This window comes from Pleuronectes platessa, chromosome 24, assembly GCF_947347685.1.
Source record: "Pleuronectes platessa chromosome 24, fPlePla1.1, whole genome shotgun sequence".
In the NCBI taxonomy this organism is placed as follows: Eukaryota; Metazoa; Chordata; class Actinopteri; order Pleuronectiformes; family Pleuronectidae; genus Pleuronectes; species Pleuronectes platessa.
The window spans coordinates 2,251,247-2,264,588 of record NC_070649.1 but is presented as its reverse complement, the minus strand read 5'-3'; the positions used below and the strand labels follow the sequence as shown (position 1 = coordinate 2,264,588).

General features: G+C 47.7%; 1 protein-coding gene across 2 annotated transcripts; it reads right to left on the bottom strand.

Moving 5' to 3' along the window:
* Positions 1–2,151: 2,151 nt before the first annotated feature.
* On the bottom strand, positions 2,152–12,388 carry LOC128430802 (insulin receptor substrate 2). 2 transcript variants are annotated; one of them, XM_053416854.1, is made up of 3 exons: positions 9,533–12,388; positions 8,786–9,285; positions 2,152–4,618 (listed from the first exon to the last, which is right to left on the bottom strand). In XM_053416854.1, exons 1-3 carry the CDS (start codon positions 12,181–12,183, stop codon positions 4,614–4,616), a joined length of 3,156 nt encoding a protein of 1,051 aa, XP_053272829.1. In that variant the 5' UTR covers positions 12,184–12,388; the 3' UTR covers positions 2,152–4,613. The 2 variants fall into 2 exon arrangements, with proteins under 2 accessions (XP_053272829.1, XP_053272830.1); XM_053416855.1 differs by having other exon boundaries at positions 8,786–9,282.
* Positions 12,389–13,342: the final 954 nt, after the last annotated feature.

The following is a 13,342-nucleotide window of genomic DNA, read 5'->3' as shown; positions in this document are numbered from 1 at the left end:
TTTTTGCTACTTAACCCAGCATTCGCCCAACTGATGAAGCATCAGGTGATCTTTGGATTATTTTGTGTGCCATTTTTTAAATATATGTCAGTATGTTATATTTCCATGTGGGGGGACGAGAGCTGTGTGCATCTCCTATTTACAGCCAGCGCCGGCTACTGTAAGTGGGTCACAGTTCCGCCCTGCTGCTGCGTGGCGGAGTTCAATGAGCCTGACTGAAACCCTCCTTAGACTGATTCAGGGAGAAATAATGGGGCCAGCAACTCCCAATCCCCTCAAGAGCCGCGTGGCAGCACGGCAGCGAGCTGGCAGGGAGGCCCAGCGGAGCACGAGGTGGACGGGGTTACCAAAGGAGCAGTTATTTGCTCGGTAAGACCGGCTCACATGCTTGTAATCCACGCTGAATACCACAGAGTCTGACGTGGAAGCATCAAGTCCACAGGATTCCATTTGGAAATATCAGCTGTCACATGCATGTTGACAGAGAGCTTGCAGTGTGTTTGTGTGTGTAGTCAAATCAACAAAATCCACTGCCTTGACACTACGGTGTTCGCACAACAAGAAAAACTGTTTCTACACAACAACCCCGCTCTAGAAAGAGATGCATGACATTGGACATTTCCTGATCTTCAAAGAAATGTCACGAGTGAAGCAAATCAAGCTCCTGTGACCATGACACCGATTCCATGGCTCCAGTATCGCAGCTGTGATGAATTATTTCTTGTGTGTGCACAACCATGTGATTGTGAATTCTAATTTGGGAATAATTGAGGGCATCCAGGAATAGAGCAGACACACACACTTCAAAGACGCATCCTATAAACTGTATTTTAGGAACCCTTCACTGTTGTCGTACAGTAATTCTCCTCCATGACACACTTTATATAGCAAGCTGTTGTTTTTGTCGAGGAAGACGAGCGGTAACAACAAAAAGCATCGTGCGACGAAGGCTGTATTTAGGACTTGCTTCTCTTGTGGTTTGCCTTCGGAGCAGAAATGTGCAGGTTTCTCTTTTTGGAAACAGGGAGAGAAAGAGTCAGTCAGCGTGGAGAGGGGTGAGGAACATTGTGTCCCTACTGGTGGCTTGCTGGTGGGGGTCTTATGTGACGCTGGTTTCTGCCTGGCAGCAGAGCAAAGCCCCACTCACGGTTTCATACGGCTAATTAATAAACACCAGCCAGAGGTGTGCCAGTGTGTGTGTGTGTGTGTGGTTTGTGTGTCTAGATAGAGAACTGGAAACTTGGTGAAGTGATTCCCAGAATATTAATGTGTCACAACTGCATCATAATCACATTGAGTGTGGGATATTTCTCATAATCGCAGGCTTCAGTATTTAAAGGAGACAATTAGAATCTGTGTTGAATGGCTGGTTTGCTCACGTGTGTGTTTTTCTGCAGTTGAACACCTTACAACTTACAGACTCATATGAGGTCACCTTGAGGAGGTTTATTTCCTGAAGTCAATGCAACACACTTCTTTACCTCTGTAATAATAAGTAACCCATGATAAGAAGTGTAACTCACTTATTGGAAAATCTTCCTGTATCTTATAATGTGTAGATAAATGTACAGAAACACATGGTTCCTGTGTGAGAACTCCTGATATCTGCCCACGAGGGCGTGGGAGGGACAGATACAGGTGAGACGAGCTGTTGACTTCAGGAGTCGAACCCCCTCACCTCCCGGCAGGCAGTGTTTTCAGGAGACACGTGGCAGGAAGTCATTGGCTCTGTATGAGCTTCCTGCTTCGGCCTCTGTCTGCTATAAAAACCCGGGCAGAGAAAGAAAGTGTTGGCTGGAGAGTCCGGATCAGTCTCCACAGGACGGAGGTCGGAAATCCTCCTCTCTTGACAAGGGATGGGAAATGAGTCTGTCCCAAATGCTTTATGATCCACTTGTGAAAGCACAATTCAATTCTCTGGATTTTATTTGAACTGCACCAAAGTGCCCCCCCCCCCCTCCCCTTCACAAAACTTCATGGAAATCAGTTCAGTAGTTTTTGTGTAACTAACAATAACAGTTGAAAACATAATCCCTAGGTAGTTAAGCTTTGCTCAATGGAAGTTAATACATTGACATATTAAAATCGTATTGAGAAGGAACACGATGTCGATGAGGCTGCAGGACACATGAATCAAAAATGAAGACCAAGTTGTACCTCTTTAAATAAATTCATTTATTTCTGCAGGTTGCTAATCCATAATCAATACAGACAAAAGCAGTACTTTACTACCAGAATTTATAAATCATCTCTTGTGAGCATCACGATAAACAGTATATTGATCTATGTACAATGGAAGACGATGACACATTCAAACCGAGTCGGTCCGGGCTGCAGAAGAAGAATCTGTCCGCGGACACAGAGACGGGCGAAGAGCTTCGAGACATGTCAAACGTTCCCGGCGATGAAAACACTTGGCAGGAGGAGAAATGTACAACATGAGCGAGAGAATAAAAAGAAAACTGTTGATGCAATGTTACATTTGGTTCCACGGTTGTAAACTAGACTGTATCACTATTGCATATGCCATTAGGTAAAGTGTGTCAACAAGGCAAAGAGATCGCTATAATAAAATAGACAGTTATTTTTCATATAGACTGTGAGGGAGCAAACACTGTACAACCCCAAAGCACAAACCCCTTCCCCCCCTTTTTTAAAAATCGGTAGCCAAAGTCTTTACACAGGAATATCAATGCAGCATAGGTAAAATCTAAGTTTCAATATTTCTTTCAGTTAAACTCTGTCTATATACACGATATATACACGTTCAAGACTCTGAGGATGAATAGCAGCCACGACTCTGTGGCTCAGCTCCAATAAAACTTGAGTGTTCCCCCCCCCCTGTTGTGTTTCTGTGGAGTTTTTCCCACCAGCTCAGTGATACATTCAGACGTGGTTCAATGATTTACAATCCAATGTACACTGAAGGGGGGGCTGTGAGCCAGGCGGAGTCAGCACAGTGTAAAAATAGAAAAGAGGGGTTTTCATATATGCGAATCCTCTGGCATCCATTTTGAGGCAGCAGATTTTAACGGTCTCTTGTAATTTTTGACTGAAATCACAAGTTTCACTAAGTAAGTTTCCAACTTTAGATAGAGTTGTGTGAGCTAACATTACAGGAAGAGGTTATTCTTGACTTATGCTAGTCCTACTCTCGTATTCATCATTATCCTGAAATTGCTACTTGCTGCCACAGGAGGTGCTGTTTCGCCATAACGCTCATTTCTGCTCAGTGTAGGTACGGAAACGGGGCGGAGCCATCTGTCCTGACTCTGTGGTTTTGTCGTGATATGAGGAAGAATTCTCAACAAATCTTTTAAGGAGAGAGTTCGTAGAGTTAACCCATTAACAACACGGCCGTCCTCCACCCTCGCCATATTTGTTATCGTCGTAAAACCCGTGACTATGCACTGCCCTCTAGTGGATGTATAATACTTGGTAGTGACGGTTACATAGTTTTAAATTGACGCATCTCCTTTCGTACGTAAATGCTAAAATACTTTAGTTTTACATTTTAGCATTATACTAAAATGTCATCACATATGTTACGTTTTATAATTCTCTTTAATCAGCTGTTATATTTAATGTGATCGGCTGCATCTTCCCCACAGCTGATTCTCCAGTGAACCTCCATGCTGGTGCCCGATGTGGTCGTTGGCCTCTCACCCCACCAACCTTGATATTCTCCGCTGTCCCCCCCCCCCCCCCCCCACTAGACAGTTGTACCATCGTATGATATCACAGAAGGTTTGAAGGTAGGAGTGTGTGAGGTTTTCATGGAGCTGCGGGGGGTGCAGGGCTCTGAGCCGACTTACAAACACATGCATACATCTCGGAGAAATTTACAAATATATTTCTTAAAGTCCAGCGTTTTTGATTGGACAAAAAAATTAAAAAATAAACTAGGTTAGAATAAGTTAGAAATTAAGAAAATACTTTAATATCAATACCATAAATCATCGACTGCACTCTACATATCTGAAATAATATCTTTTAAGGGTAAACTAGTTACTTTCTGCTAGAGAATAACAATATAGAGATGTAGATCCAAACAGACGTACCGAAATAGAATATTTATGTCATTCCATAGAAAACGTAAGGACAGTATAGACATTAAGGCATCGGGTAGGTCTTATGAGACATTCATCTTCCAAAAATAAATAAATAATTTCATCTAAATATAGTTTTATACTCAGTGTACCTTGCTCCATGGTCATTTCTATAGTAGCTGGTCATGATTTGTATGTTGCTCACGTACAGGTCGTCATGGAACCACCCACCAGTGAATAAATAGTGTGAGGAAACCATTAGAGTTTCATTATTATCTTACGTGATGGAAATTTGGGTCACAGAAGATATGGCCTCTGAAGGTGCAGGGAACATGAGACGCTCCCCTCACCACACACACACTCTTGACATGCATAGTTGGTGACATGCTTGTATCCTATGTGTGTGTGTATGTGTGTTGCTGAGGGTCCAGAGGGTCCAGAGGGTCCAGAGGGTCCACAGGGTCTTTGACGGCCACAGAATCCAAAGGAAGGGCCTCGTTGATCCTTTTTCTTTCTCTTTTGCAGAGCAGCAGTTTGGTGAGGACGTGAAGATGGAGGAGTCGCTCAGTCTGAAACAGAGGACGAGAGAGAAAACAGGAGTTAATGGAAATATCTCAATTTAACCTTGAGTTGTTGGAATACACCACAACAGTAATTCAGTCTAATGCAGATGATCTTTTATTTTGTAATTGTAATGCAAAAACAATAAATGCACAACATCTAAAACGGTGAATGGACACTTATTTCAAAATGATTTAATGTTTCTCATTAAAAAGCGCACCGTGTCGGGCTGCGAGTGGAAGCCTGGTCGGCAGCGGGTATAATTACATAATCTCAGATGTGGAGCGATGGGGGGTGGGGGTCTCGCTGCTGTCGCGTGTTGCTATGGACACACGCTGAGCAGAGGCGGAGCAGTTTGCTGCAGCAGCGGCACATTCGCTGATATTATACAAACAGAGAGAACCTGCATGTTGTGACAAATATTGTTGGTGTTGTTCTACCATGTGTGCGTGTGTGTGGGAGGAGGGGTTTGGGATGAAGGCTCTAAGAAGGAGGGATTTACTTGAAGTCAGGATGGTGGTCAATGAGTGAAAGGGCCAATGGCTCCAGCAGTGCAGGGCTGAGGAGGAGGAGGGTGTAGGGTGTAGGGATGAAGGAGACTAACCCTAGAGACGCTAGGACACTTGCTTCCAGGCGGAAAATGTCCTCACTGCTGTCATGTGCCTTGCAACCACACAATAATTACATGGTCTTTGGGTTCAGACACTTCTGTCACTGTGAGGCGGATGAAACGCTTTAAAAAGCCTCAAAATGTGCGGCTCTGGGGATGAAAGCAAGTTTCTCAATTCCTGAAAAGCTGCATCGGAAACAGGATTTTTGCGCCAGTTTCCGATTCCATTCCTGTGGATTTTTGCTTGATTTGTGCACAGTTGTAATCAACAAAACCAACTGGACATGCTGGAGCGGTCAAATGCCGACACTTTGCATGACATACTCCCCCAGCTGCTGGCTGTGGGATATCTGCTGGCTCTCGCTGATCTACCCTTGGCCATCTAATCTCGCCTGCAGAGTCAGTAATCTCATCTGGAGCCGTGGCTGGCTAAAAGTGGGGAAAGCTGGCCATGCAGTTATCTAGCAGCTAGCGCTTCTGTCTGGAACATCCCGGCCTACTTTAGCCCCCCCCCTTCTTGTGCCATGACAGACACACACACAGACACACACACACACACACACACAGAGCCTGAAAACTGACACAGGAGCCGCCAGTGCTACATGTTTGTTCCCTCTGGTCTATGTGCTGAGGAAAATAAAACATTTAACATATTTTTAATATTTGCTTGTTCCTTTTATTTGAGTAATGCACCTTTTCCCCTGCAGCCATATAAACAGTAGGTAAACACCGGTGTTACTTATCATGTTCATCAAGGCACAAACTTTAAGAATCTGGGTTTTCTATTGTTTCACGTGAAAATATTGTTTTGCCAATAATCTGTAATTAATAAAGTTCTTATTTCAGCAGCTGCTGTAAGAATAATTTCATGGCGCTTCTTGAATCGTCACAGCCGAGGCAGCAGTCGATTGTTGCCATCAGTTAAAGGTATTAGTCAGTCGAGGCAGTGGGAACAGAGACGGCTGACTTGGCTAATCTGGGTCCGGTACAGAACATCCACCTGGCTGAGCTGCGGCTAGCCAGTGCCACTAGAGGAGCCGGGCAGCTTGGGTTAGGGCAGAGGTAAACACCACCGCAGAGTCACACGGGCTGGCCCGCTGACTTGACCAGAGGTAAACAAACACCAGAGCGTTCTGCCAGGCATTAAGACGTCGGAGCTGACTGGAGGCGGAGCAAAGAAAGAAAGGACATGTCCAGCTTCAAAAGCTTATGGGTTTTGTTGACTGGAAGCAGTGCAACCACGTTTCACGGGTCTGGGGGGCAAAGGCTAAATTCCGTGGATACGTTAGCAGAACTTTGATCCTGACAAACAGACGCTTTTCCCCCAGAGCGAGGGCGTTCTTCCAGAAGCTGTTGACTCAAAAGTTTTATTTCCTGCCAAACAGAATTTCACTCAGAGCCTAAACTAATCAGCGGCGTCGAGGCGAGGAGGCATTTGGCAGGATTGAAAACCATTAGACTTCTGGGCTGTTACATCCTGACCAACAACATTATTAAAAGGGGACGAGGCACCCAGATCTCCCACAGTGCACTTTGACCCCTTTCACCCAGGGAGGCGTTTCACAGTTGCATTCGCCACCCCGAGCTCCTGCACTCCCAGAATGCACCTAGGCTGAAGGGGGCCTCATCGATGAGTTTGTTTGTTGCTCAAAAAGCCCAAGCCCCTCCTCTTCTCCTCCTACTGAGCACACAAGGCTGAGCTCCATCCCCCCCACTCTCTGCTTGTCTTACTTCTGCTAAGTGAACAGCCTAATGAGGCAGAAGGGCAGTGCAGTTCACGTGCCATCCTTCCCCTACTATGCACGCACTCACTCGCTCTCCCACACTCGGGGAAAGCAGCACTGGAAAAACAAAACACTCTCTGCACGTCGCTGGCGAGTGTTCACGGATGCAAGCTATGCCACTGGGGGGGGGGGGGGGGGCTCTGCATGTGTACGTGCTGGAGTCCACATGTGTGTGCGCGACTCCTTTCCCTCCATCTTGTTGGTCAAATACAAATCAACAACCACCGAATATATGTGAGCTGAGAACACGTGCAAACTAAAATATGACAGCAAACAAACGTGCACACAGATATTGTTGATATTCGATAAATGAATTAACTGCAAGTCAGCCATTAGACCTCAATCATGGCTCTTCTGAGTAAATAATATATTTTAAATACGTAACTGGGAGTCAGTGCATTCCTCTTTATTCAGCAGGGTGTCACTGACTGTAGGAACATAACATGTCCCTCCTTTCACAGGGGCCTCGTGGTGAAGTAAAAGACACTTTCTATACAAACAGCCTGGAGCCGACAAAAACAACCCCCCCCCCCCCCCCCCAGCAGCAACTTTTCAAACGCACTCCGCCAGGAATGTGGACTGTGACATCCAGTTACCTGATGGCCTCATAGCTACTCACTCACTTTGTTGTTTTCCCTCGCTGCCCACACACACACACACACACACAGATCTCCACTTGTACTGGGCCTCACATGTAAAAGAGCCCCCCCCCCGCCCCTCACCCACGCATGCTCACAAACACACGTGACTGTGTCCAGGGAACGGCGTGGGGACAAACTTGGCTGTAATGTCAACACCGTGCACTTTGTTTACGCCGTCTTCTGGGCCACGCTGCCGCTTCATTAGATTCTTTGGGATATTCCGGGACACGGTATCGATCATGGGATGGTGGGATCAAAGGGTCTATAGAGGTCACATCGATGTGCAACACATCCTATTGCCTACCCAGCTGAAAAAAACAACAGGCGGAAATGCCTGCAGCTCAGTGTGACATTACATCTCACAGGCAGCCTCAGCTATCAGCACAGAGGAATCACTGCCAGTAACCAGCTGTAGTAAACCAGTTTTATCACCTAAACAAGTAGGGACCTATAGCCTCTAATGTCTTATTACAAAGCTATTTGTTCATTTTCTACAAGAACACCATTGTGGAGGATAGTGTTTGGTGGGATGTATTTTTGGTATCTGCAGCCCACAGCTGTGGCAGCGAGGCCGCGTCCTCCTCCGTCATGCTGCTTGTTTACTTCAAAGCTCTCAGCCTGGTCACGTTTCATAGCAGCCTCGTGCTGCGTTCACATGCTGACGGAAATACTGGGAATTGACAAAAACGACTGAGGCAAAAAAAGCAGGGAAGAAAATACAGATTGTAACCCTGTGTTTTCATTTCGACACTCTCCTGCGTCACTACTCTGCTGTTTTTGTGTTTAACAAAGTCAGTTTCAGCCACAAATAAGCTCCTGGAGTCACAGGATCCCTGAGTGTTGAGAAGCAGGAGCTTAGGAGGAGCACCCGGAGGCAGAGTAAGCACCACCTACTTACATGCTTGGAAATCCACAGAGCCTGTTTGAATTTGAATAAAGAGAAACTGCAGGTTGGCCCTTGTCATTGTTTTCTCCTCCTGTTTGACTTCCAACTGATCAGGAGAGTGAAACCAAAAGGTTTCCGTCATTTGTTTCAACTCAAAGTGTCTAAAGATTAAAAATAAATAAAACAACGATGCCTGCAGAACTCAAAGCTGAAATAGTTATTAAGAAATAACAGATGACATCCACATCACTCACCTTTGGCAGTGGTTGCAGCCTCTTTGAAACCCAAACAGACATAGGGAGTGCTGTGTAATCCATTGAGTCCCCCCTTGCAGCTGCTGGTGGGTTTGAAGCCGACCAGTTCTTCACATTTCTCCACATCCCTGTTGTCCAGCAGGTTCAAGGCAATGTAATTCATTCTGCTCGGGTAGCCAGCGGAAACCTGACGGTTCACCGGGCTGCCGTACTCTTCATCTGAGCCCTCGCTGCTCCGGGATGAGATGTTCTCCACCGAGCTGGGCCTCCTCACCGTGTCGCCATGGGCGAAGGAGGGGAAGACCGGCGTCACAGTGGCGGTGGAGGAGAAGGTCTCCGAGCTGTGGCGCCGACGTCCTGGCAGATTGGCCCGGATCACCTTGGCAGAGCAGTCAGGATCCACTGTGAGGGAGGAGGTGGCCCCCAGCAGGAAGACCCCAATGCTCCCTGGGACTCCCTGGTTCTCCAGAGAGAGCCTCCTTTCCCTGCTGCTCTGGCTGCTGGGGAGACAAATTCAAAATAATAGATGTTTAGTAAACATGTAGCTTTTTATTTTCACACTGAATTCCTAAAAAAAAAAGAGCTTGAACATCCTTGTCCCCTTCTTGTGGCCTCCATCTCTCATCATTTACCTTTATTTGAGTTCATAATGTTACTTTCCAGACACTTTACACTTTCAATCTGCCTGTGATGAAATAGATGATAACACATCAGGAAACCGCTCCCTCCCCACACTGGTACACGTACCTTGCTGAGCTCTGAGGAACAAGCTGCGGGGGCGAGCTGGTCATCCCAAATGTCATCTCGGTGTAGTCGTTTTTCCCCTCACTGTCGGGGCCCTGAGACCCTTTCTCACTCCCCAGGTGGAACACTCCCTCCTCCCCTGAGCACAGTGACGACACAGGGAGTGCGTCTATCTGCTCAGCAGGAGTGTCAGCATCCCGGCGTGAGTGTGAGCCCAGCTCCAGGTTCATGTAGTCTGTCAGGGACGATCTCCCCAGGCCCCCGCCGCTGGAGCCCAGAGACGACGACTGGCTCTCTGTGGATAGGGTGGAGGGGGGGGAGAATCTGGTGCAGCTGAAGTCTATGTTAATGTATTCCCCAGGACTCCGAGGCTCTCCGGGCAGGGGGTGCTCGTTCATGCTGGGAAGGGTCTTCAGGGTGTCCAGGGATAACCTGTTGGGCCGTCCCAGCCTCCCTCTGTATTGAAGGCTCTCGGCCCGGCTGTGTCTGACAGGGGAGAGCACTGAGGGGCTCCCGCTGGGCTGCATCACTGAGTAATAGTCAGACTCTGCAGCTCGCTGCCTCACACTCTGCGGGCTCATCAACACATACTGGCTGCTGTCCTCAGTCTTCGAGGCCTGGAGTTTAGCCGGCAGCGTGTGGAAGCCGGCCTGGTTATTTGACCTCACGGAAGCAGGTTCACCAGGGAGCAGGCCCAAGTAGTCAGGGGGTGTCTGGAGTGGAGGTGGGTTTCCAGGTGACATGTTCATGTATTCACCATGCCTGTCTGGGCTCTCCATGGAGGATTTGGAGCTGCACCACATTCTCATGTAGCCGTTGTCCTCTAGAGAGCTGCTTGAGGGAGAGTTGGTTTTGTAGCCACTGCTGGCCGCCGTCTGAGGATGAACCCTGGGGTTCACAATCTGCTTCGGTGCTGAGACACACATGGGGCTCATGGGCATGTAGTTGTCTACCTTTCCAGACGGAGGTGCGACACCTGGCGTCATTGGCATATAGCCATTATCGCAAAGGTTACTACTTGAGCTCCTGGACGAACCGATTTGAATGTCTCCATAATCCTCAGGGTAGCATACTTTAGGTGAAGCGGAGTGACAGTTCTGTCCGTGGGCCAACCTCATGAGCGTGTACTCATCCAGGGAAGCTGAGGACAGTGGCGCTACCACCTGCTGATGCCGTGGCGTGGTGAGGGAGTGCGTCCGCTTCCTGTAAGCCTGGTCGAACGCCTGGCCATCAAGACCAGCGCCAGGCCGGCTGCCATTCGTGTTCTCCATCATCATGTAGCCACAAAGTTCACTGATGTCACGGGAGGGAGGCGTGCTGGAGAGGGAGTCTGGCGTGTCGCTGCGGGTCAGGGGGAGGAATTTGGGTTCACCTGGGCTGTAGCTGTAATCCTCACACAGCAAGAAGCCAGTGTCACTGAGGGAGCCAGAGATGGAGGCGCTGCAGCTGAACGGCCGCCTGGCTTTATCAGGGGTGAAGATGCTCACCCCCCCTCTGGGAGACATGCTGATGGGGCTGGAGGCAGATGGAGGGGAATTGGACCCTGGCATGGACCGGCTGTGATGCAGGTTGGAGGCGGACTCAAGCATTTTGCAGTGAGCACTGAGGGTGCGAGACCGGCTTAGATTTCCAGAGTGTGGACTGGTGGGGCTCCCATTCACAGATATGGACATGGACACAGGCCGGGTCACGCTTCCATCTCCCTCGCTGGCCGTTCTTATCCGACAGGATGTGAACTTTCTCCCTGGGGACGTGGCTGCCATGCTATCAGTCCTGGATCTCCTCACCAGGCCCGTCTGACTAGGGGGGAGGTTGTTGAGGTTGCGTCGTGTGGGCACAGAGATGGGGTTAGTGCTGGCAGACTGGCTTTTGCTGCGCGGCCTGAACTCTGACAGCTCCTTCATGGCCTTCATGGCCTCCAGGATGGTCTCGTGGATGTTCTGCGCCACCACCAAGTCCTCTGCCTGCATCCAGAACTCCCCGGGCCCGGTCACCGCCGACCGGCCCACCTCTATGAAGAAGAAGCTGTCCGAGTGGCCACATCTCCTTATGTTCATGAGCTGCAGACACACTGCAGCAGTTTCAGAGTTCAGTTTCACAAAGCTGATGGTGCGGCTGGACAAACACAGCCTGTACACCCCAGTGAGGTTCTTGGTCTGACCCAAGCCTTTGGATTTCAAGTTGACCTGCCATACCTCCTTGTAGGCAGCTGCTGCAGGAGTGATGAGGCCGTAGCTGGTCTCCTCAAAGCCCACCAAGGAGGAGGTGGATGCTGGGGTGTCATAAACTTTCCCTTCGGCTATTAAATCAGTTAGAACCGTGAACCAGCTGTCCTGCTCCTGCTCGTTGTCCGCAGCCACAGAGAAGTACTCGTCCTTGGTGTAGAGGGCGATGAGGTGCTTGTGTTTGGCGTCAGCTCGTTTGTTTACGCACAGACACGAGTCCAAAGTTATCACCCGCTTGGCTGCGGACTTGTTCCTCCATTTCTTCTCGCTCTCATAATACTCCAGACGCGCGGGGAAGTGCTCGGTGGCCTCTCGGAGCACGAAGAAGCGCCGGTGTCCGTGTTTCTGCTTCCTCAGGTATCCGCACTTCTTCACGCCGGTCGTCCCATTAGATAACAGGTGTCCTCCCGGCACCGGAGGACTCGCCATGTCCCCTCGTCTCCTCTCAAGTTGCAGGAAAGCAGAAATCCCCCTTTTACCCTCTTGGATAAGCAAAAGAAAAGAAAGTTTCTAACGGATCCGGTTTATTCTACTCCATAATAAAGAGCGTGTGCGCCACAGTGGAGCCGGAGCGCGCACGGACTCGAGCAGCGGGCGATGTGATCCTGGAGAAAAACAACATGTGACGCTGCTGCTGCTCTAAAATAGGAATAAAACACTGTCATACAGGGGCGGGGCCTGCTGGGGGGGCCGTGCCTGTCCATCATCCCGCTGCGCCGCCGCCTATTGGCTCATTTAAGAATTCACCGCCAGCAGAGCCCGCCCCTGCTCCTCCAGCAGCCCCGTCATGCAGAAACAGAAAAGATCATTGGACAACACAGAGGCTGTAGATCCCACTGTAGCATGAGAGAAGCACATTTCTCTCTGTTTATTATACAAACACTTCCATCTATATGTGAAAAAACACTTTTATATCTATATAAACACTTTTATCAATGTAATTACACTTCCTATTAATGAAAATACATGTATATCTATTTAAAAACTATTCTGTCTATGTAAAAACACTTCTATTTTTATGTAATACACATCTATCTATATATAAACATTTGTATCGATGTAAATACACGTCTATCTATGTAATTACACTTCTATCTATATAAAAATAGACAGATATCTGTTATATATATTTATATCTATTTAAATATACTCTGATGCATGTAAAGATACTCCTATCATTTTCAATATATATGAAACAGGCATCTGTCTATATATACATAAATCTCTATATTTAAACACACATCCAAATATCCATGTCATCTATCTATCTATCTATCCATCTATAGTAAAAACCTCATTTTTAACACAACAGTGTTTTTATTATATTACATATATTACAGTGCAGTGCGTGCTTGCGTGTGTGTTATTAATTGTGTTGTGTTGCACCATTCAATAACATTCTTCTTTTTTATTATGATGGACAGGCACTTTGGATTAATGGTGATTTGAAATGTCCAACGTGATGCTGGACTGTAAACATCAGTCATTTATGAAGCAGAGACACTATAAACAACCCGGACACAGGATTCCACCAGTTATATAAGGAGTGTTTATAAACCTGGAGGTATTCCTCTCCAACTGGAACCTT